This window comes from Labrus mixtus, chromosome 4 (genome assembly GCF_963584025.1).
Source record: "Labrus mixtus chromosome 4, fLabMix1.1, whole genome shotgun sequence".
In the NCBI taxonomy this organism is placed as follows: Eukaryota; Metazoa; Chordata; class Actinopteri; order Labriformes; family Labridae; genus Labrus; species Labrus mixtus.
The window spans coordinates 146,752-169,251 of record NC_083615.1 but is presented as its reverse complement, the minus strand read 5'-3'; the positions used below and the strand labels follow the sequence as shown (position 1 = coordinate 169,251).

At 44.8% G+C, this 22,500-nt stretch overlaps 1 protein-coding gene across 1 annotated transcript in view; it reads right to left on the bottom strand.

Annotated features, from left to right (window-relative positions):
* lrp5 (low density lipoprotein receptor-related protein 5) overlaps positions 1-22,500 on the bottom strand; it is a 73,135-nt gene that overhangs the window by 37,254 nt on the left and 13,381 nt on the right. The window contains exons 2-11 of the mRNA XM_061035048.1: positions 22,358-22,500; positions 22,050-22,266; positions 20,980-21,048; positions 20,761-20,889; positions 10,999-11,195; positions 10,752-10,883; positions 4,048-4,136; positions 3,745-3,963; positions 3,232-3,320; positions 1,559-1,730 (exon numbers count right to left, since the gene is read on the bottom strand). The exon at positions 22,358-22,500 is cut by the window's right edge and continues 58 nt beyond it. Of these exons, the coding sequence (XP_060891031.1) occupies positions 1,559-1,730; positions 3,232-3,320; positions 3,745-3,963; positions 4,048-4,136; positions 10,752-10,883; positions 10,999-11,195; positions 20,761-20,889; positions 20,980-21,048; positions 22,050-22,266; positions 22,358-22,500 (1,456 nt within the window). The remainder of the gene's footprint in view (positions 1-1,558; positions 1,731-3,231; positions 3,321-3,744; positions 3,964-4,047; positions 4,137-10,751; positions 10,884-10,998; positions 11,196-20,760; positions 20,890-20,979; positions 21,049-22,049; positions 22,267-22,357) is intronic.

The window sequence follows — 22,500 nt, the reverse complement described above, 5'->3', positions numbered from 1 at the left end:
AAATATTCAGGAAATGTCTTTATAGCTCAGCCTTCATGCATGTGTGTAATAAACACAGAGTACTACACACACACACACACGCACACACACACACACACAATGGAAATGTCTTCACACCCAGCAGCAGCTTCTTTTCAACAGGATAAAAACAAGGCTGAAACGTGAAAAAGCCCTTTGAGGTGGGTCCATTCACCCTGACGGGGGAGGGGGAGGGCGGGGGGGCAGGAGGGAGGGAGAGAGCAGCCACCTTTTTTCAATTGGTAAGCATTCAGCCAGAAAGCTCAGGCATGCCCTCTTTTGTTCCTCTCTCTCTCTCTTCCTCTCTCTGCTGAGATGAAAATATGTTAACTGGAGTGAACTTGTGCAAATTTCTGCAGACGGCAAAAAACGACAACCAAAAATCCAAATCAACAGCAACGAGTCCACGACGATGACCAGACACTGTCTGATCGTCACTCTGAGGAGCAACACACACGCAAAGAGAAAAAAAAAGAAGTGAGAGAAAAATGATGGAATGAAACAGAGAGAGAAAAGAGAGACGTAAGGTTTGAGATGGACCGGGTGAAGGAGAAACACCTGCTTTAAAGGAGGAACAGAAGTCTGGGTGAGAAGGGGGGAAGGGCAAAAACAACAACAAAAGCCCCCCCGCTTCACTGGGTTTCCTCTGCTGAGCGTGCACACCTCCTCCAGAAAGAAATCTCACAAGTTCAACTGATTCTAGCAGCTTAAGAGAGCGAAGGACATAAAGACAGAACAAATCTGGAGCGTTACAGAGCTGATACTACAGCTGGCATTATTAACACTGTGATACTTTAAAATATATCAGGTTTTAAAACGACACAATCTCAATCAAAACGTACCAAAGCTTTAAAAAAAAAAAAACAAAGAAGAAGAAGAGGAGATTTCTGTGCTCAATGTCAGAAAAACTGGCTGCACCTCAATTTATTTGAAGAGATTCTTCTAATTTGTTCTTTACAGTGAATTATTTGATTATTTTTTTTGTTTTGTTTTTATGATATTTCTTTATTCTGTACTGTGCCAAAAATTGAAATAAAGAATAAGTTGAAAAAAAAGGTGCTATGTTGAAATGCTGGTTTCATCTCAAATGTTGTTTTTTTTATTATCTGAGAGTCATTTGGCTTTAAGGTTTTATTTTGACAGTCCTTTAACATGCAAACAGGAAACAAAGAGGAGTGAAATCAGCTGGTGTTTTAGTTAAATTAGAGCCTGCACACTTGTTGCTCATGAAAGCATTTGAAACTCTGGGACCACTTTAATGATGCACCAGTTCTTCTTCTGTGGAAACTATTGATGTGATGAGACAAACTGGAAACAGGTGTCAGGAGGCTGAACTGACCCTGGACAAGATATAAAACACAAAGAAGGAGACCAGACAAGTTCACATCAAAACCAGCAAAATCAGGGCAGATGACAACAATCCAACACAATCCTGCAGGAGTCTGTCCAGCAGAATCATGACATCACGACTCTGTTCTTCATAAGAACAACGCTCACAGTTACATAGACGACCTTTTGCCACATTTACAACATCTCCTACCTCTATCTTGTCCGTCTTAGCGTCTCCCCAGTACAGTTTCCCTGCATTGTGATCGATGGCGAGTCCGTTCGGCCAGCCCAGAGAGCTGTTGAGCAGAACCACCCGGTCCATCCCGTCCAGGTTTGCCCGCTCGATCTTTGGATGCTCGCCCCAGTCTGTCCAGTACATGAAGCTGAGAGAGAGAGAGAGAGAGAGAGAGAGAGAGATTGTATGCCTTCAAAATAAAAGCTCTGTATATAAAGTCTGTGAATATGACTTTGACATGACTATTATTAATATAACCACTGAGGGGTTTGATGAGAGTGAGAGTGCAGCTCCATCAGTGAGAGTGCAGCTCCATCAGAGTGAGAGTGCAGCTCCATCAGAGTGAGAGTGCAGCTCCATCAGAGTGCAGCTCCATCAGTGAGAGTGCAGCTCCATCAGAGTGAGAGTGCAGCTCCATCGGAGTGCAGCTCCATCAGTGAGAGTGCAGCTCCATCAGTGAGAGTGCAGCTCCATCAGAGTGAGAGTGCAGCTCCATCAGAGTGAGAGCAGCTCCATCAGTGTGAGAGAGCAGCTCCGTCAGAGTGAGAGTGCAGCTCCATCAGAGTGAGAGAGCAGCTCCGTCAGAGTGAGAGAGCAGCTCCATCAGAGTGAGAGAGCAGCTCCATCAGAGTGCAGCTCCATCAGAGTGAGAGTGCAGCTCCATCAGAGTGCAGCTCCATCAGTGAGAGTGCAGCTCCATCAGAGTGAGAGTGCAGCTCCATCAGAGTGCAGCTCCATCAGTGAGAGTGCAGCTCCATCAGAGTGAGTGCAGCTCCGTCAGAGTGAGAGTGCAGCTCCATCAGAGTGAGAGCAGCTCCATCAGTGTGAGAGAGCAGCTCCGTAAGAGTGAGAGTGCAGCTCCATCAGAGTGAGAGAGCAGCTCCGTCAGAGTGAGAGCAGCTCTGTCAGAGTGAGAGTGCAGCTCCATCAGAGTGAGAGAGCAGCTCCGTCAGAGTGAGAGTGCAGCTCCATCAGTGTGAGAGAGCAGCTCCATCAGTGTGAGAGTGCAGCTCTGTCAGAGTGAGAGTGCAGCTCCATCAGAGTGAGAGTGCAGCTCCATCAGAGTGAGAGAGCAGCTCCATCAGTGTGAGAGTGCAGCTCCATCAGAGTGCAGCTCCATCAGAGTGCAGCTCCATCAGTGTGAGAGTGCAGCTCCATCAGAGTGAGAGAGCAGCTCCGTCAGAGTGAGAGAGCAGCTCCATCAGAGTGAGAGTGCAGCTCCATCAGAGTGAGAGAGCAGCTCCGTCAGAGTGAGAGAGCAGCTCCATCAGAGTGAGAGTGCAGCTCCATCAGAGTGTGTCCATAAAGGTGCAAATAGCTTCTCTCCACATTCACACACTAAACAAGAGCTAACTGTTTGTGAATATCATCAGAGCTATATGCTTTGAGACTCAGAGACGGAGACGATAGAGGGAGACCATGAGGAATAAGTTCAGGAGATATTAGAGAAGGTAATCATTCTGAGAGAATCAGAGCCTCAGAGTTTTTGGAAAAACTGAAGAATAAGTCACAATTTGAAGGTTTCTTTTGTCGATTCTTGACTATAGGTATCATACACCATATACGATTTTAAAAAGGCTGTAATCCGTACATGAAATACCAAGTGAGTGTTCATTTCTACTGCAGTGTGAAAACACGCTGAAACCTACCCATTAACGGGGTCCAGGACGATGGCTCTGGGTTCATCCAGGTTCTCAGAAATCAAAATTTTCCGGGAGGTTCCATTCAGCCTGGTCACCTGGAATATAAAATGAAACAGTTCAAATCATACAATACAACAAACTAACACAGTTTATATTCAGAACCACCTCCTACGGGGTCATGCCTGTGAAGAAGGGTCATTTTTGTTTATTTTAACCGGAGCCCCTTTCTGAATATGTCAGGGTCTACATCAAACTTTGACCACCAGACTCCATTGACAGAAATGTAATTTAAACTCTAAGAACACGGGACTTTCTGGTCTACAGTTGTCTTAATTCGTAGGTTTGTTTGAGTTATTGTGTAATTCTGGGTTTTTGAACAGTTTGTCCAGAACAAACACAGCATTTGTGTAACACACTAAACAAACAAGGCTGTGGCCAACCACCAACTCCTGTTCTCCGTGAGGTAAAATCATGCTCAGGAATCCTTTTCCTACAATAACTAAAATGTCTGACGTGTACCTCTATACGGTCCGTTCCAGTGTCAGTCCAGTACAGATTTCTGGCAACCCAGTCCACAGCAATCCCATCTGGGTGGTTGATCTCCGTGGTAACCAGCATCATGGCGTTGCTGCCATCAATGAGGGATCTCCTGATGGCTCGAACCTCATCGTCTGTCCAGTAGACGTAGCCCTCTACAGGGTCATAGTCGATGGCTATGGCGTGGCGAATGTCATCAACCTGCAGCAGCATCGGGATGATCAAAAAAAAGCGCAACGAAACCGAGGCAGTATGTTTCTGTTAGCTTTCTGTTTGTGTTTCTACCTGTAGGACTATGTCGGTGAAGTCTGGCAGGTCCAGGGAGATTCTTCTCAGGTCAGTCCGTCGAGCCAGCAGCAAAACCTGCTCTGCTCCTGAACAGAATACACAAACAAAGAGACGTTAATGCATTTTGATCTTTTAGCCGCGATCTGCCTCTACGCTGATGACGATCGCTTTTATAGGAATGATTACTGCGATCTGCCTCTACGCTGATGACAACCGCTTTTATAGGAATGATTCCTGCGATCTGCCTCTACGCTGATAACGATCGCTTTTATAGGAATGATTCCTGCGATCTGCCTCTACGCTGATGACGACCGCTTTTATAGGAATGATTCCTGCGATCTGCCTCTACGCTGATAACGATCGCTTTTATACGAATGATTCCTGCGATCTGCCTCTACGCTGATAACGATCGCTTTTATACGAATGATTCCTGCGATCTGCCTCTACGCTGATGACGACCGCTTTTATACGAATGATTCCTGCGATCTGCCTCTACGCTGATGACGACCGCTTTTATAGGAATGATTCCTGCGATCTGACTCTACGCTGATGACGACCGCTTTTATAGGAATGATTCCTGCGATCTGCCTCTACGCTGATGACGACCGCTTTTATAGGAATGATTCCTGCGATCTGCCTCTACGCTGATGACGACCGCTTTTATACGTATGATTCCTGCGATCTGCCTCTACGCTGATGACGACCGCTTTTATACGTATGATTCCTGCGATCTGCCTCTACGCTGATGACGACCGCTTTTATACGTATGATTCCTGCGATCTGCCTCTACGCTGATGACGATCGGTTTTATACGTATGATTCCTGCGATCTGCCTCTACGCTGATGACGACCGCTTTTATACGAATGATTCCTGCGATCTGCCTCTACGCTGATGACAATAAAGATACTTTTAATAAAGAATAAATAATATGTCTGAATAATAAAAAATCCTAGTAATTTTCTCCATAGTGGATTTGATTATTAATCATAGTGTCATAACCATCACAGGTAAACTAACCTCGAGGTCATGGTTTATGCTTCCCTAGGAGACACAAGTTTGTATGCTATCAACCTACACTATACTACCCACGACCATGGAGTCTCACAGCAACTAGTCTGATTGGTGGAGTGGCTGTTACCATGGTAATGTTTTCCGCCCCTCTGTGCCGTATGCGAACGGTGCAGTTCAGCTAGCAGGCTAGCTAGTAAGTTAGCTAACAGTAAATGTACTAATAACCTTGTTATGCTGCAGTGAATGTAATTTATATGTTCAACAACACAAACTACAAGATAGTACAACACTTGTGTTAAAGAAAAAATGTGTGACTTTTTGATCCAGTAGATGTCGCCCTTGGACACCAGCATGAAACCAAAACAAACTACAACGACACACCTCCAACCCGTCTCCCATCGTGTTTTTCACAACGGAGTTGACAAATTGGAACGCACCATAATTAAGCTCTAAGCGCAAGCGAGCTGCAGTTGCCTGTGTCCTGCATTGTTGTGTTAGCAGGCTCATTAGCTTGTAGCTTAACTTTGCAACATTTGAACAACCATGATCTAAATACACAAGGGGAGGAGCCGGCCGTCCCGTCCATGTAAACACGGCTCTGACAACAACACAGACAGCGGGAATCAAGCTTCTCACTCATTGTAGACAGTCATGACTCAGAGAGACATTTACACAGGAGAGACTGGACTTGACATATTTTTTTGAGTAAAATGTTGCACACAATATAAAAATGATAAGAACTATAAAAGTTACAGTTAAGAAGCAGAGGTATCATTCGCAGTGGATTGTAGTTCTTGGAATCCGTACACCGTCTTAACACCGTTTTTGCACCTAGTTAAATGTTTTATAGTCACAAGTACAGGGGTAGCTGGTTGTCTTGGTAACAGGCCTTAATCTCTTGATATAAAGATTTTGTGAAATGTCAGCAGAGGATTTGAATGAGGATATTTACTTCAGGAACCAGAGTGGGCAGTCACTGTTGAATATAAGTTTAAATCATTATTCCCACAAACAGAATGGAGACACACAGAATCTAATCCATCAGTGGTAATAAAACCCTCTCTACCCGGAGATCTTCTCCTGCCTCCTCTCTGCTGTCCTCAGGGATCCTCCACTGTTTGGCTGTTGGTTCAGATTTAACAGAAGCCAAACTCACCTCATGGGAGACAATTAACTGTTTTTCCCCGCGTCTCTCACACCTCCAACTGTGAAGAGCTCACATTTAGAGCAGTTCAAAGTGTCTCTCTCTCTTTCCCCCCGTCTGCTCAGACTTTTTCCTCCTCTTTGTCTCATTTATCAGATAAATTCACTTGAAGATAAAAACCCGACTGAAAAGCAAACGGACTCTTCAACCTCTGTTTGTAACTGTTTTACATAAGTTAGGCTTTCTCTGACACTAGTATTTACTTGTTCCCTTTAATTGTCTTAGCTTCTTAGAAATCGCAGAGTTTTTTAGATGTTAGTGGCTTTGTTTTCATCCAACTACTGGTTCTTTATCTGATTTGTTGTCCACATTTAAAATTGATTCTGTGATGACTCGATGTCGTTCTAAATGAGGGTTGCCCTTCAAAGATTTCTTGAAAATAAATCAAGGTTGAATTAATTAATTTACTTACTTATCATCAAAACAATGAGGGAAATGTTTCATTCATTATTAAAGGAGAGCTCAGTTATTATTTTATCTGGACACATTCCCTGCAGAGATTTTTGTTTTTCTTTTGTTAAACAGCAGTCGCTTTCTTCAAAGTCACCAAATTCCATTGTTTAAAACACAGATTTAACCAGCCCATTGGTTACTGAAAAACAACAAGCTCGCTTTCAGTCAGATTAGACACGCCCCTAATTATGAGTAACTGTTTTCGTCTACTGTTAAAAACTGGCTCTTTAAAGGTCCAATCAGTGAGATGTGTAGAGAGTGAGATGATAAAGGTATCTTACTATCTGATCATTAAGGAAACATGTTGAAGTGCTGGCTTCTCTGACAACAATGCAGCAGCCAGTATGTCCTCCTTCTAACTTTAGATTCTGCTCCTGAATGCTCTGGATTTGTTTGGACCAGAGAAGGTAGGCGCTTTTAAGGAGACCCCCCCACACGGCCGTTTTGGACGCCCCTCAGTTTGCCAGATATGAGAGCAGTTATCAGGTCAACAGGTGTTGCAGCAATGGAAGCGGGCAAGAGAAGTGGTTCAGATAGAAGTGATTGTACCCGACCTAAAAAGCCTCTGCATGTTTCTAATAAGCTCCACGAGCAGAAACGTGCTCAAACTAGGATCAATATTGGAGATGCTTTTGAAAAATGGAGAGAGGTTAGAACACAGAAAGGTTTACAGACCCATGCAGAGCTGGATAAACACTGAAGCTTCAGAGTCCACCACATGGTGACCTGTGTGAGCATGGACTCTAGAGAGGAGGGGGGGGGGGGGGGGAGACAGCTCTCTATGATGTTTAGAATTTAGACTGCAGTACCCATGTTAAACACTAGGGGTCTGAGTTACACATTGCTGCTCTAATGTTTTAATGTTCTCTAGGAACTGCATCTGTTCGCACTTCAATATTTTTGTATTTTTATTTTGAAATACTTTATTAATCCCTGAGGGAAATTCTGGTTTACACTCTTTTATTGAGAGACTGGTAGTATTTATCATCACCATGGTTGCCGTCTGGATCAGTGTTGCTATGTACACTTGCAATACACAACGAATGGGGAAACTTTTCCTATCCTGTTAGGTGGCGTGCAGGGGGTGATGGGCGGCGGCAGCACCTGCAGTCATGAAGTATGTCTCAGCATTTTATACTTGTGCTTTTGTCCAACCGTCATAAAGGACGCAGCCCTCTCGAAGAAAAGGTTTCTTACACCTGATTTTTAAGTAAAGTAATTCAGGTATTAAGATACAAATGTATGCATGGCCTAAAAATATACTTTTAATATTTAAATGTTATTAAAAGGACAAAATATAATCTATAGTTCTAAACCGTCTTTAGTGTCAGAGAGCTCTGAAAACATTTGGTTGACTTCAAATCATGCAAATCTTCCCTCTCTCTTACTCTGCATTTTAACTACAACAATCAATATCTGGCGTCCCTCCGCCTGTCGACCAATCAGATGAGACGTTTAAAGCTGTTCCATCGTTACCTAAATGAGTGCGGCGAGGGACGGGATGAAAAGGAAGGAGGGAAAGCGTTTGTGATCCCACTCTGCTTTTTGCTTGACTTCACTGAGACTCCAGACTAATACACACACACACACACACACACACACACACTCTCTCTCTCTCACACTCTCACACACACACACAATCTCTGCTGCCAGCGCAATAACAAACGCCTTCAATTTAACCAGCCAAGCAAAACAAATTAGGCGCGCGGACACAAAGACACACACACAAACTGTGCGCCGACACAATAGAGCATTGTTGTTTTGATTGTCAACAGTGGCCGAGTGATTGGTTGGCATGCTTCATATAAATTAAATACATTCATATAACAGACACTGGAGCACCGGCCCAGGTCAGAAGAAGAAGGCTCTTTTGTTTCAGCGCTGTGGGAAGCAACATGGCGGTGGGTCAGAATGTATCCCAGCCTGCAGGCAGACGGGTCAGTTTGACTTGTTTTCAAGATGATACACTCTGACCTGCACCTACGGGTGTAACGGTACACAAACATTTCGGTACGGTTCCAAGTTTTGAAGCTTCGGTTCACACACACTGCAACACAACACACACACACACACACTGCAACACAACACAACACAACACACACACACACACTGCAACACAACACACACACACACACACTGCAACACAACACAACACAACACACACACACACTGCAACACAACACACACACACACACACACACTGCAACACAACACAACACAACACACACACACACACACTGCAACACAACACACACACACACTGCAACACAACACACACACACACACTGCAACACAACACACACACACACACTGCAACACAACACAACACACACACACACACTGCAACACAACACACACACACACACTGCAACACAACACACACACACACACACTGCAACACTACACACACACACACACTGCAACACAACACAACACAACACACACACACACTGCAACACAACACACACACACACACTGCAACACAACACACACACACACTGCAACACAACACAACACACACACACTGCAACACAACACACACACACACTGCAACACAACACACACACACACACACTGCAACACAACACACACACACACACTGCAACACAACACAACACACACACACACACACACACACACACTGCAACACAACACACACACACACACACACACTGCAACACAACACAACACACAGTGCAACACAACACACACACACACTGCAACACAACACACACACACACACACACTGCAACACAACACTGCAACACAACACACACACACACTGCAACACAACACACACACACACACACTGGAACACACACTGCAACACAACACACACACACACTGCAACACAACATACACATACACACTGCAACACAACACACACACACACACTGCATCACAACACACACACACACACTGCAACACAACACACACACACACACACACACACACTGCAACACAACACACACACACTGCAACACACACACACACACACACTGCAACACAACACACACACACACACACTGCAACACAACACACACACTGCAACACACACTGCAACACAACACAACACACACACACTGCAACACGACACACACACACACACTGCAACACACACTGCAACACAACACACACACACTGCAACACAACACACACACTGCAACACAACACACACTGCAACACAACACACACACACACTGCAACACAACACAATACACACACTGCAACACAACACAATACACACACTGCAACACAACACACACACACTGCAACACAACACAATACACACACACTGCAACACAACACACACACACACACACTGCAACACAACACACACACACACTGCAACACAACACAATACACACACTACAACACAACACACACACACACACTGCAACACAACACAATACACACACACTGCAACACAACACACACACACACACTGCAACACAACACAATACACACACACACACTGCAACACAACACACACACACTGCAACACAACACACACACACTGCAACACAACACAATACACACACACACTGCAACACAACACACACACACACACACTGCAACACAACACACACACACACACACTGCAACACAACACACACACACTGCAACACAACACACACACACACTGCAACACAACACACACACACACACACACACACACTGCAACACAACACACACACACACTGCAACACAACACACACACACACTGCAACACAACACAACACAATACACACACACACACACACTGCAACACAACACAACACAATACACACACACACACACACACATACACACACACACACACACTGCACAAAAAGAGGGACGGTACAGATCGTTTCTTTTGGTACCAAAACAAACTTGTGACAGTGGAAACACCAATAAATACGTAGCGTGCTGTAGATTGATTAGCAATAGCTTTCATTTATTCCGGATTCTCAGTGAAATGCAGAAACATTTTAAAGTTTGCACGCATGCAAGCACACACACACTGTACAGGTGATTGAAGGTCAGTACCTGGTTTGCAGGTCTTCCCGTCCTCTTTCAGCTGCACTCCGGTGGGGCAGGCGCAGCTGTAGAAAGGCGTCAGCGGGGAGAGGAGGCACAGATGGCTGCAGCCTCCGTTGTTGTCACTGCAGGGAGTTCGGACTGAAGCACGGCAATGACAGGAAACGAAGGAAAAATCCAGAAAGAAGGAGACATGATTACTGATCCTGAAAACAACATCTACCTTGAGATGTGAGTGTTAAGTAACTGGACTCACTGAACGGCTGTCTGTGTGACTCCAGGACCTGGATGTCCATCGGGGAGTAGATCCCGTTGAGAATCTCTCTGGTTTTGTCTCCGCTGTTTTTGTTGCAGGCGTGGATGGAGCGGGTCTGCCAGTCGGTCCAGTACAGGGTCTCCTCGGACAGCGTCAGGGCGAAGGGATGTGTCAGCGTCCCCTCCACCACCGTCTCTCTGCACCAAATAAAAAAACTGCTAGTTTAGAACCAGTGAAACTTTACAGATCCGGCTTAAAGGTGGAAATAAATGACCATGTAGTTATTATTTAAACATGAGTTAGAAGCATTTTAACGACTCTGACAGTGAGTTTAATTTTATTTCATCAGCGTAAGCAGAGGCAGCAGGTCTTATAAAGCCAGACATATTCAGCAAATTATGTCCCTGCAGGGGGCGCTGGAGTCCCATCAATGGCGGTCTCCATGCTGGAAATGCTGTCTCAGTCTAACTTTCAGTCAACCTAACGACAGGCTGAGAGCTGGAGCTGTCGTTTAAAGACAGCAGGGAAAATTCAATTTTCTGAATGTTCTCACAACTTTTCATACATTTGGGTTTGACGGAGGCTCCAGAGGAGAGGTCAGAGGTCAGATTGGAGGAGTCTTCCTCTGGGGACCATGAATACAACATAGCTGTGATCAGTTTTACCTCCACAGCGCTTAACAGTCTTTCTTTAAAACAACGGGCCGAATAATGCATTCTGCAAACAGCATGAGGTGTGTGTGTTTGAGTGTGCGCGTGCGCTTGCGTGTGTTGGATAAGGAGAGTGTTTTTTTTTCTTAAACATACTTTAGAATCACTTACAGGAAAATGCTCTAACACCGACAGCGCGGCACACGATCAAAGCGGCTCGTATTTAGAATATCAACACAGCAGAAACTGGCTTTCATCAATCATCATTTAAAGGCCAGTGTGTGTGTGTGTGTGTGTGTGTGTGTGTGTATGTGTGTCTGTGTGTGTGAGTGTGTGTGTGTGTGTATGTTGTAACTGTATCAGAGTCTGCCAGCCGTGGCTAACGGAAAACAGAAAGAACAAATTTAACCAACTCCAGATTTCAAAGCTCTGTTCAGAGCTTTGAAATCTGTGTGTGTGTTTATAGGTGTGTGTGTGTGTGTGTGTGTGTGTGTTTATAGGTGTGTGTGTGTGTGTGTGTGTGTGTGTGTGTGTGTGTGTTTATAGGTGTGTGTGTGTATAGGTGTGTGTGTGAATAGGTGTGTGTGTGTGTGTGTGTGTGTATGTGTGTGTGTGTGTGTGTGTGTGTGTGTGAATAGGTGTGTGTGTGTGTGAATAGGTGTGTGTGTGTGAATAGGTGTGTGTGTGTGAATAGGTGTGTGTGTGTGTATGTATGTGTGTGTGTGTGTGTGTGTGTGTGAATAGGTGTGTGTGTGTGTGTGTGTGTGTGTGTGTGTGAACAGGTGTGTGTGTGTGTGTGAATAGGTGTGTGTGTGTGTGTATGTGTGTGTGTGTGAATAGGTGTGTGTGTGTGTGTGTATAGGTGTGTGTGTGTGTGTGTGTGTGTGTTTATAGGTGTGTGTGTGTGTGTTTATAGGTGTGTGTGTGTGTGTGTGTGTGTGTGTGTGTGTGTGTTTATAGGTGTGTGTGTGTGTGTGAATAGGTGTGTGTGTGTGTGTGTGTGTGTGTGTGTGTGTGTGAATAGGTGTTTGTGTGTGTGTGAATAGGTGTGTGTGTGTGAATAGGTGTGTGTGTGTGTGTGTGTGTGTGTGAATAGGTGTGTGTGTGTATGTGTGTGAATAGGTGTGTGTGTCTGTTTATAGGTGTGTGTGTGTGTATGTGTGTGTGTTTATAGGTGTGTGTGTGTGAATAGGTGTGTGTGTGTGTGTGTGTGAATAGGTGTGTGTGTATGTGTGTGTGTGTGAATAGGTGTGTGTGTGTGTGTGTGTGTGTGTGTGTGTGTGAATAGGTGTGTGTGTGTGTGTGTGTGTGTGAATAGGTGTGTGTGTGTGTGTGTGTGTGTGTGTGTGTGTGTGTGTGTGTGTGTGGATAGGTGTGTGTGTGTGTGTGTGTGTGTGTGTGAATAGGTGTGTGTGTGTGTGTGGATAGGTGTGTGTGTGTGTGTGTGTGTATGTGTGTGTGTGTGGATAGGTGTGTGTGTGTGTGTGTGTGTGTGAATAGGTGTGTGTGTGTGTGTGTGTGTGTGTGTGAATAGGTGTGTGTGTGTGACTGTGTGTGTGTGTGTGTGTGTGTGTGTGTGTGTGTGTGAGAGTGTGTGTGTGTGTGAGTGTGTGTGTGTGTGTGAGTGTGTGTGTGTGTGTGTGTGTGTGTGTGTGACTGTGTGTGTGTGTGTGTGTGTGTGTGTGACTGTGTGTGTGTGTGTGTGTGTGTGTGTGTGTGTGTGTGTGTGTGTGTGTGTGTGTGTGTGACTGTGTGTGTGTGTGTGTGTGTGTGTGTGACTGTGTGTGTGTGTGTGTGTGTGTGTGTGTGTGTGTGTGTGTGAGAGTGTGTGTGTGTGTGAGTGTGTGTGTGTGTGTGAGTGTGTGTGTGTGTGTGTGTGCAGACTAATGGGCTAACAGGTAAATGAGTTCAGGCTGTCAGGTAGATGCAGATTGAAGTGGTCACTTTCTAATTGAGTTGTCGTTTGGGTGTGTGTGTGTGTGTGTGTGTGTGTGTGAATAGGTGTGTGTGTGTGTGAATAGGTGTGTGTGTGTGTGTGTGTGTGTGTGTGTGTGTGTCTGCAGTAAATGAAACACACGTCACAGGACGGTCACACACCTACAGACACACTGTCTCATGACAGCATGATGGACGCCGTGTGTGGTTACATCAAAATATTGTGTTGTGCTGCTTTAAGCAATAAGAGTTGGATGGAGTGTGCTGCTGCCATAGGAACAAAGTTTCTGGCTGATGTTTGCCTACGTTTCCAACACGTCAGAGGTTTCCACTCCAGGAGGAAAGTCAGGAGACTGAACAGAGACTGAACGTTCATGTTAAGAGACAGAGACTGAACGTTCATGTCAAGAGACTGAACAGAGACTGAACGTTCATGTTAAGAGACAGAGACTGAACGTTCATGTCAAGAGACTGAACAGAGACTGAACGTTCATGTTAAGAGACAGAACAGAGACTGAACGTTCATGTTAAGAGACAGAGACTGAACGTTCATGTTAAGAGACTGAACAGAGACTGAACGTTCATGTTAAGAGACAGAACAGAGACTGAACAGAGACTGAACGTTCATGTTAAGAGACAGAGACTGAACGTTCATGTTAAGAGACAGAGACTGAACGTTCATGTCAAGAGACAGAGACTGAACGTTCATGTTAAGAGACAGAGACTGAACGTTCATGTCAAGAGACAGAGACTGAATGTTCATGTTAAGAGACAGAGACTGAACATTCATGTTAAGAGACAGAGACTGAACGTTCATGTTAAGAGACTGAACAGAGACTGAACGTTCATGTTAAGAGACAGAACAGAGACTGAACAGAGACTGAACGTTCATGTCAAGAGACAGAGACTGAACGTTCATGTTAAGAGACAGAGACTGAACGTTCATGTTAAGAGACTGAACAGAGACTGAACGTTCATGTTAAGAGACAGAGACTGAACGTTCATGTTAAGAGACAGAACAGAGACTGAACGTTCATGTTAAGAGACTGAACAGAGACTGAACAGAGACTGAACAGAGACTGAACGTTCATGTTAAGAGACAGAGACTGAACGTTCATGTTAAGAGACAGAGACTGAACGTTCATGTTAAGAGACAGAGACTGAACGTTCATGTCAAGAGACAGAGACTGAACGTTCATGTTAAGAGACAGAGACTGAACGTTCATGTTAAGAGACTGAACAGAGACTGAACGTTCATGTTAAGAGACAGAGACTGAACGTTCATGTTAAGAGACAGAGACTGAACGTTCATGTTAAGAGACAGAGACTTAACATTCATGTTAAGAGACAGAGACTGAACGTTCATGTTAAGAGACAGAGACTGAACGTTCATGTCAAGAGACAGAGACTGAACGTTCATGTCAAGAGACAGAACAGAGACTGAACAGAGACTGAACGTTCATGTCAAGAGACAGAACAGAGACTGAACGTTCATGTTAAGAGACAGAACAGAGACTGAACAGAGACTGAACAGAGACTGAACAGAGACTGAACAGAGACTGAACGTTCATGTCAAGAGACAGAACAGAGACTGAACAGAGACAGAACAGAGACTGAACAGAGACTGAACAGAGACTGAACATTCATGTCAAGAGACAGAGACTGAACGTTCATGTTAAGAGACTGAACAGAGACTGAACGTTCATGTTAAGAGACAGAGACTGAACGTTCATGTCAAGAGACAGAGACTGAACGTTCATGTTAAGAGACAGAGACTGAACATTCACGTTAAGAGACAGAGACTGAACGTTCATGTTAAGAGACAGAGACTGAACATTCATGTTAAGAGACAGAGACTGAACGTTCATGTTAAGAGACAGAGACTGAATGTTCATGTTAAGAGACAGAGACTGAACATTCACGTTAAGAGACAGAGACTGAACGTTCATGTTAAGAGACAGAGACTGAACGTTCATGTTAAGAGACTGAGACTGAACGTTCATGTTAAGAGACAGAACAGAGACTGAACGTTCATGTCAAGAGACAGAACAGAGACTGAACAGAGACTGAACGTTCATGTTAAGAGACAGAGACTGAACGTTCATGTTAAGAGACTGAACAGAGACTGAACGTTCATGTTAAGAGACAGAGATTGAACGTTCATGTCAAGAGACAGAGACTGAACGTTCATGTTAAGAGACAGAGACTGAACGTTCATGTTAAGAGACAGAGACTGAACGTTCATGTTAAGAGACTGAACAGAGACTGAACGTTCATGTTAAGAGACAGAGACTGAACGTTCATGTCAAGAGACAGAGACTGAACGTTCATGTTAAGAGACAGAGACTGAACGTTCATGTCAAGAGACAGAGACTGAACGTTCATGTTAAGAGACTGAACAGAGACTGAACGTTCATGTTAAGAGACAGAGACTGAACGTTCATGTTAAGAGACTGAACAGAGACTGAACGTTCATGTCAAGAGACAGAGACTGAACGTTCATGTTAAGAGACAGAGACTGAACGTTCATGTCAAGAGACAGAGACTGAACGTTCATGTTAAGAGACAGAGACTGAACGTTCATGTTAAGAGACAGAACAGAGACTGAACGTTCATGTTAAGAGACAGAGACTGAACGTTCATGTTAAGAGACTGAACAGAGACTGAACGTTCATGTTAAGAGACTGAACAGAGACTGAACGTTCATGTTAAGAGACAGAGACTGAACGTTCATGTCAAGAGACAGAGACTGAACGCTCATGTTAAGAGACAGAGACTGAACGTTCATGTTAAGAGACAGAGACTGAACGTTCATGTTAAGAGACAGAGACTGAACGCTCATGTTAAGAGACAGAGACTGAACGTTCATGTTAAGAGACAGAGACTGAATGTTCATGTTAAGAGACAGAGACTGAACGTTCATGTTAAGAGACAGAGACTGAACGTTCACGTTAAGAGACAGAGACTGAACGTTCATGTTAAGAGACAGAGACTGAACGTTCATGTTAAGAGACAGAACAGAGACTGAACGTTCATGTCAAGAGACAGAACAGAGACTGAACAGAGACTGAACGTTCATGTTAAGAGACAGAGACTGAACGTTCATGTTAAGAGACAGAGACTGAACGTTCATGTCAAGAGACAGAGACTGAACGTTCATGTTAAGAGACAGAGACTGAACGTTCATGTTAAGAGACAGAGACTGAACGTTCATGTTAAGAGACTGAACAGAGACTGAACGTTCATGTTAAGAGACAGAGACTGAACGTTCATGTCAAGAGACAGAGACTGAACGTTCATGTTAAGAGACAGAGACTGAACGTTCATGTCAAGAGACAGAGACTGAACGTTCATGTTAAGAGACAGAGACTGAACGTTCATGTTAAGAGACAGAGACTGAACGTTCATGTCAAGAGACAGAGACTGAATGTTCATGTTAAGAGACAGAGACTGAACATTCATGTCAAGAGACAGAGACTGAACGTTCATGTTAAGAGACTGAACAGAGACTGAACGTTCATGTTAAGAGACAGAGACTGAACGTTCATGTTAAGAGACAGAACAGAGACTGAACAGAGACTGAACGTTCATGTCAAGAGACAGAGACTGAACGTTCATGTTAAGAGACAGAGACTGAACGTTCATGTTAAGAGACTGAACAGAGACTGAACGTTCATGTCAAGAGACTGAACAGAGACTGAACGTTCATGTTAAGAGACAGAACAGAGACTGAACAGAGACTGAACGTTCATGTCAAGAGACAGAGACTGAACGTTCATGTTAAGAGACAGAGACTGAACGTTCATGTTAAGAGACTGAACAGAGACTGAACGTTCATGTTAAGAGACAGAGACTGAACGTTCATGTTAAGAGACAGAGACTGAACGTTCATGTTAAGAGACAGAGACTGAACGTTCATGTTAAGAGACAGAGACTGAACGTTCATGTTGAGAGACAGAGACTGAACGTTCATGTTAAGAGACAGAGACTGAACGTTCATGTTGAGAGACAGAGACTGAACGTTCATGTTAAGAGACAGAGACTGAACGTTCATGTTAAGAGACAGAGACTGAACGTTCATGTTAAGAGACTGAACAGAGACTGAACGTTCATGTTAAGAGACAGAGACTGAACGTTCATGTTAAGAGACAGAGACTGAACGTTCATGTCAAGAGACAGAGACTGAACATTCATGTTAAGAGACAGAGACTGAACGTTCATGTTAAGAGACAGAGACTGAACGTTCATGTTAAGAGACTGAACAGAGACTGAACGTTCATGTTAAGAGACAGAGACTGAACGTTCATGTTAAGAGACAGAGACTGAACGTTCATGTCAAGAGACAGAGACTGAACGTTCATGTTAAGAGACAGAGACTGAACGTTCATGTTAAGAGACTGAACAGAGACTGAACGTTCATGTTAAGAGACTGAACAGAGACTGAACGTTCATGTTAAGAGACAGAGACTGAACGTTCATGTCAAGAGACAGAACAGAGACTGAACAGAGACTGAACGTTCATGTCAAGAGACAGAACAGAGACTGAACGTTCATGTTAAGAGACTGAACGTTCATGTTAAGAGACAGAGACTGAACGTTCATGTCAAGAGACAGAGACTGAACGTTCATGTTAAGAGACAGAGACTGAACGTTCATGTTAAGAGACAGAGACTGAACGTTCATGTTAAGAGACTGAACAGAGACTGAACATTCATGTTAAGAGACAGAGACTGAACGTTCATGTTAAGAGACAGAGACTGAACGTTCATGTTAAGAGACAGAGACTGAACGTTCATGTTAAGAGACAGAGACTGAACGTTCATGTCAAGAGACAGAGACTGAACGTTCATGTCAAGAGACAGAGACTGAACGTTCATGTTAAGAGACAGAGACTGAACGTTCATGTTAAGAGACAGAGACTGAACGTTCATGTCAAGAGACAGAGACTGAACGTTCATGTCAAGAGACAGAGACTGAACGTTCATGTTAAGAGACAGAGACTGAACGTTCATGTTAAGAGACAGAGACTGAACGTTCATGTCAAGAGACAGAGACTGAACGTTCATGTTAAGAGACAGAGACTGAACGTTCATGTTAAGAGACAGAGACTGAACGTTCATGTCAAGAGACTGAGACTGAACGTTCATGTCAAGAGACAGAGACTGAACGTTCATGTGAAGAGACAGAGACTGAACGTTCATGTTAAGAGACAGAGACTGAACGTTCATGTTAAGAGACAGAGACTGAACGTTCATGTTAAGAGACAGAGACTGAACGTTCATGTGCACAGACTGAACGTTCATGTGCACAGACTGAGACTGAGGAGCGTATTTCCAGTTTACATGATGACGGAGACACTGCCCCAAAACGTCACTGTTGCGCAAATAAACGGAAGATTACCGCTTTCAGCTGGAGCCGTTGTCGTGTTAACAGCTGAAGTGGTCAGAACGTTTTAATAATGTTCCTGAGATCTGTGTCTTGAGTAATCTTAGAATCATAATGAAATCCGGCGAGGTGATCCAGAAGCTCTTCATGTCTTTCTCTGATGATTTCCTGATCCTTGTTTCCAAATGTTCTTGTAGGATTCTGCTGGAATGTCCTTCTTGACAAACCGTCAGTGCTGGAGAATCAAATGATTTCACAGATGTCTGGAATCTAAGAGTTTTATACGTGCTTCTTTTGGCATTTCATTCTTCTTCTCCTGAGGTTACTGATCGAGAAATGGAGGCTTTTTTTTTAAATCAATATTTCACTTTGGTAAAAAAATGACTGTTTGGAAATTTCCACTGAAGAGCAGCACAGAGAGTAAAAAACGTGTGTGTGTGTGTGTGTGTGTGTGTGTGTGTGTGGGGGGGGGGGGCGCCTGGATGGATGAAGAGAGAGAGAGAGAGGGGGGGTGAGCAAGAGAGTGAGAGAGGGAGAGAGAGAGAGCGAGATGGGGAGAGAGAGAGTGAGAGAGGGAGAGAGAGCGAGAGAGAGCGAGAGGGGGAGAGAGAGCGAGATGGGGAGAGAGAGAGTGGGTGAGCGAGAGAGAGAGAGAGAGAAAGAGAGAGAGGGAGAGAGAGAGAGAGAGGGAGAGAGGGGGTGAGCGAGAGAGGGGGGGTGAGCGAGAGAGAGAAAGAGAGAGAGGGAGAGAGAGAGAGAGGGTGAGCAAGAGAGGGAGGGTGAGAGAGAGAGAGAGGGGGTGAGCGAGAGAGAGAAAGAGAGAGAGGGAGAGAGAGAGAGAGAGGGAGAGAGAGGGTGAGCGAGAGAGGGAGGGTGAGAGAGAGAGGGAGGGTGAGAGAGAGAGAGAGAAGGGGTGAGCGAGAGAGAGAACAAGAGAGAGGGGGAGAGAGAGAGAGAGAGAGGGGAGGGGTGATAAGATGCCTGAAGCAGAGAAGGAAAGATTGATGCAGTGGGAGTGTGTGTGGAGCTGTGTGTGTTTTGACTGGGGCCTTCATACCACAGCTCTGTTTGTGTTGGACAACCTGTTCATACTCTCTCTATTTTTCTTTCTTTCTGTCTGTACAGCTCGTTTTCTCCTCCCCTCCTCCGATTCTTTGTCACAAAGAGAACAGGGGGAGAACTCAAGACTTTCTGCTGACCTTCAAAGTTTAAAATGAAAAGTTATGAAGAGCTCTGGACGGTCAAACATCTCGCTTTTACCTCAGACAACATGTGTTTGTCTGAGACACAGAATCAGGTACGAACTGTCATCTGTGTTGATCAAAGACTTCATAGAGAGAAAGGTGCAGAAAGTTTCTGACTTACAGAGAGAGAGGACAAAATCAATGTTTCATTTTAACATGGAGCTCTATGGGGACTGACTCACTGCAGGAGACAGACTCTAGTGGACACTGGAGGAACTGCAGCTGTAAAGTTAGACATTTTAACATGGGGCTCTATGGGGACTGACTCACTGCAGGAGACAGACTCTAGTGGACACTGGAGGAACTGCAGCTGTAAAGTTAGACATGTTAACATGGGGCTCTATGGGGACTGACTCACTGCAGGAGACAGACTCTAGTGGACACTGGAGGAACTGCAGCTGTAAAGTTAGACATTTTAACATGGGGCTCTATGAGGACTGACTCACTGCAGGCTAAAACAGAGATGAATAAACTGCCAGGCTGTGTTCTCATATCACATAAAGAACAAAAATGAAGAAGTAAGAATATGTCTACAAAGAGGTCCGTACCGTGCTGATCCGTCCAGGTTGGCTCTGTGGATGAAGCTGAGTTTGGCGTCGGCCCAGTACAGCTTCTGTTCCCGCAGGTCGATGGTCAGACCATTGGGCCAGTAAATGTCTGCGTCCACGATCACTTTTCTGTTGGAGACACACAGAAACCATCAGCTGCCACTCACCGTGTGTCACGTCTTCTACCTGATTGGGTTAAAGGTCGTGTAGTTTGAGTACCTGTTGCTGCCGTCCATCCCGGCTCGCTCTATCCTCGGCTCCTCCCCCCAGTCTGTCCAGTACATGTAACTGGAGAAAAAACAGACATGAAGCGTTAAAACAAACACAGACACTTTTTAAAGTGTGAGAGAAGGATTAGGGAGGATTCTCAGACACGCTCTGCAGTCTGCATGGACTCGTTAAGTTCGCTGATCCTGACTTTTAAACCCTCAAATCTGAGATCTTTTTAAGACCCATACAGACATAACTACAAAATGGTGACTGCCCGTCATAGTGGGCAGGTCAGCCTAATTCATCTGCTTTGCCATAATGCAGTTCGAATTAGCGCCCCCTACAGACCTGGAGACTTCTGGACGTGCAGCCTTTTCTTTGATCTTTGATGTTTCTGACTTGGATGGTCGATGTGTTCACAGGACGTTTATCAGCTTTGTTTTTCTGATGAAGACCTCTTGGCCTGTTCCAAAGCGTTTGTCCCTGTCAGCCACCGTAGAAGAAGCAGGCTTAAAGGTTCCATATTCTTCTTTTTCTGGTTTTATATGATCTTTAGTGTGTTTTCCAAGTGTCCTGTGCATGTTTAGTCACATCTATGTGCAAAAATTCAAAGTCCGCAGAAACGCAGCTTCTCCTACGTCCTCCTGTTAGCTGTAGCATTAGCTGCATGTAACGCTCGGTTCTAGCCCCCCTCGATAAAAATGTGTCAGTGTGACGTCATTGTCAGTGTGAGATCACTGATCTAAGCCCATTGGCTGGTTGTGGCCCTGCAGCTCATGCTGAAATTTCCGAGAAGCGTGCTGAGCAACTGACCAATAACGACAGAGCGGATCTGCAGACCAATCAGAGCAGACTTGGCCCACGTGGGGTCTAACAGTGTGGGCTCAACAGAGTGCAGCTGACGGACTCAGAGCGGAGAGGGAGCAAGGAGGAGCAGTACATGAAAACAGACACTTTTTTCAGACTTTAGCTATTGTGAACGTACAAAAGTAGGAACATAGATTAAATATATGAACCCCAAAAAGGGCAGAATATGACCTCTTTAAAAAACAACTGCACTAAAAGCACGAGTGTGTTACCGTTGAGCCGGGTTGAGAGCGATCGCCCTCGGCTGGTCCAGGTCCATCCAGAACAGGACCTTCCTAGAGGAGCCGTCCAGGTTGGCCACTTCGATCCGATTGGTCTCTGAGTCCGTCCAGTAGAGCTTTCGACCCAACCAATCACAGGCCAGCCCGTCAGGACTGTCCAGACCTGAGACCACCACAGTCTGACCTGTCCCCAGAGCCTCTTTAAGAGCTGCACACAGGACCAATCAGAGAGAGACGCAGTGAGGAAGAGGAGGAGGAAGTTTATAAAAGTTCATAAAACACACAGAATCAAGACTTACAGTTTGACGACTGGTTCCAGTGCGTCTGTTTGATCGCCTCCTCGCTGACATCCGTCCAGAATATCAGACCCTCAGAGTACAGGAAGTCCACGGCCGCTGCGTCCTCCAGGTCGCTGACAACAATGGCCGACTCGCCCCGCACG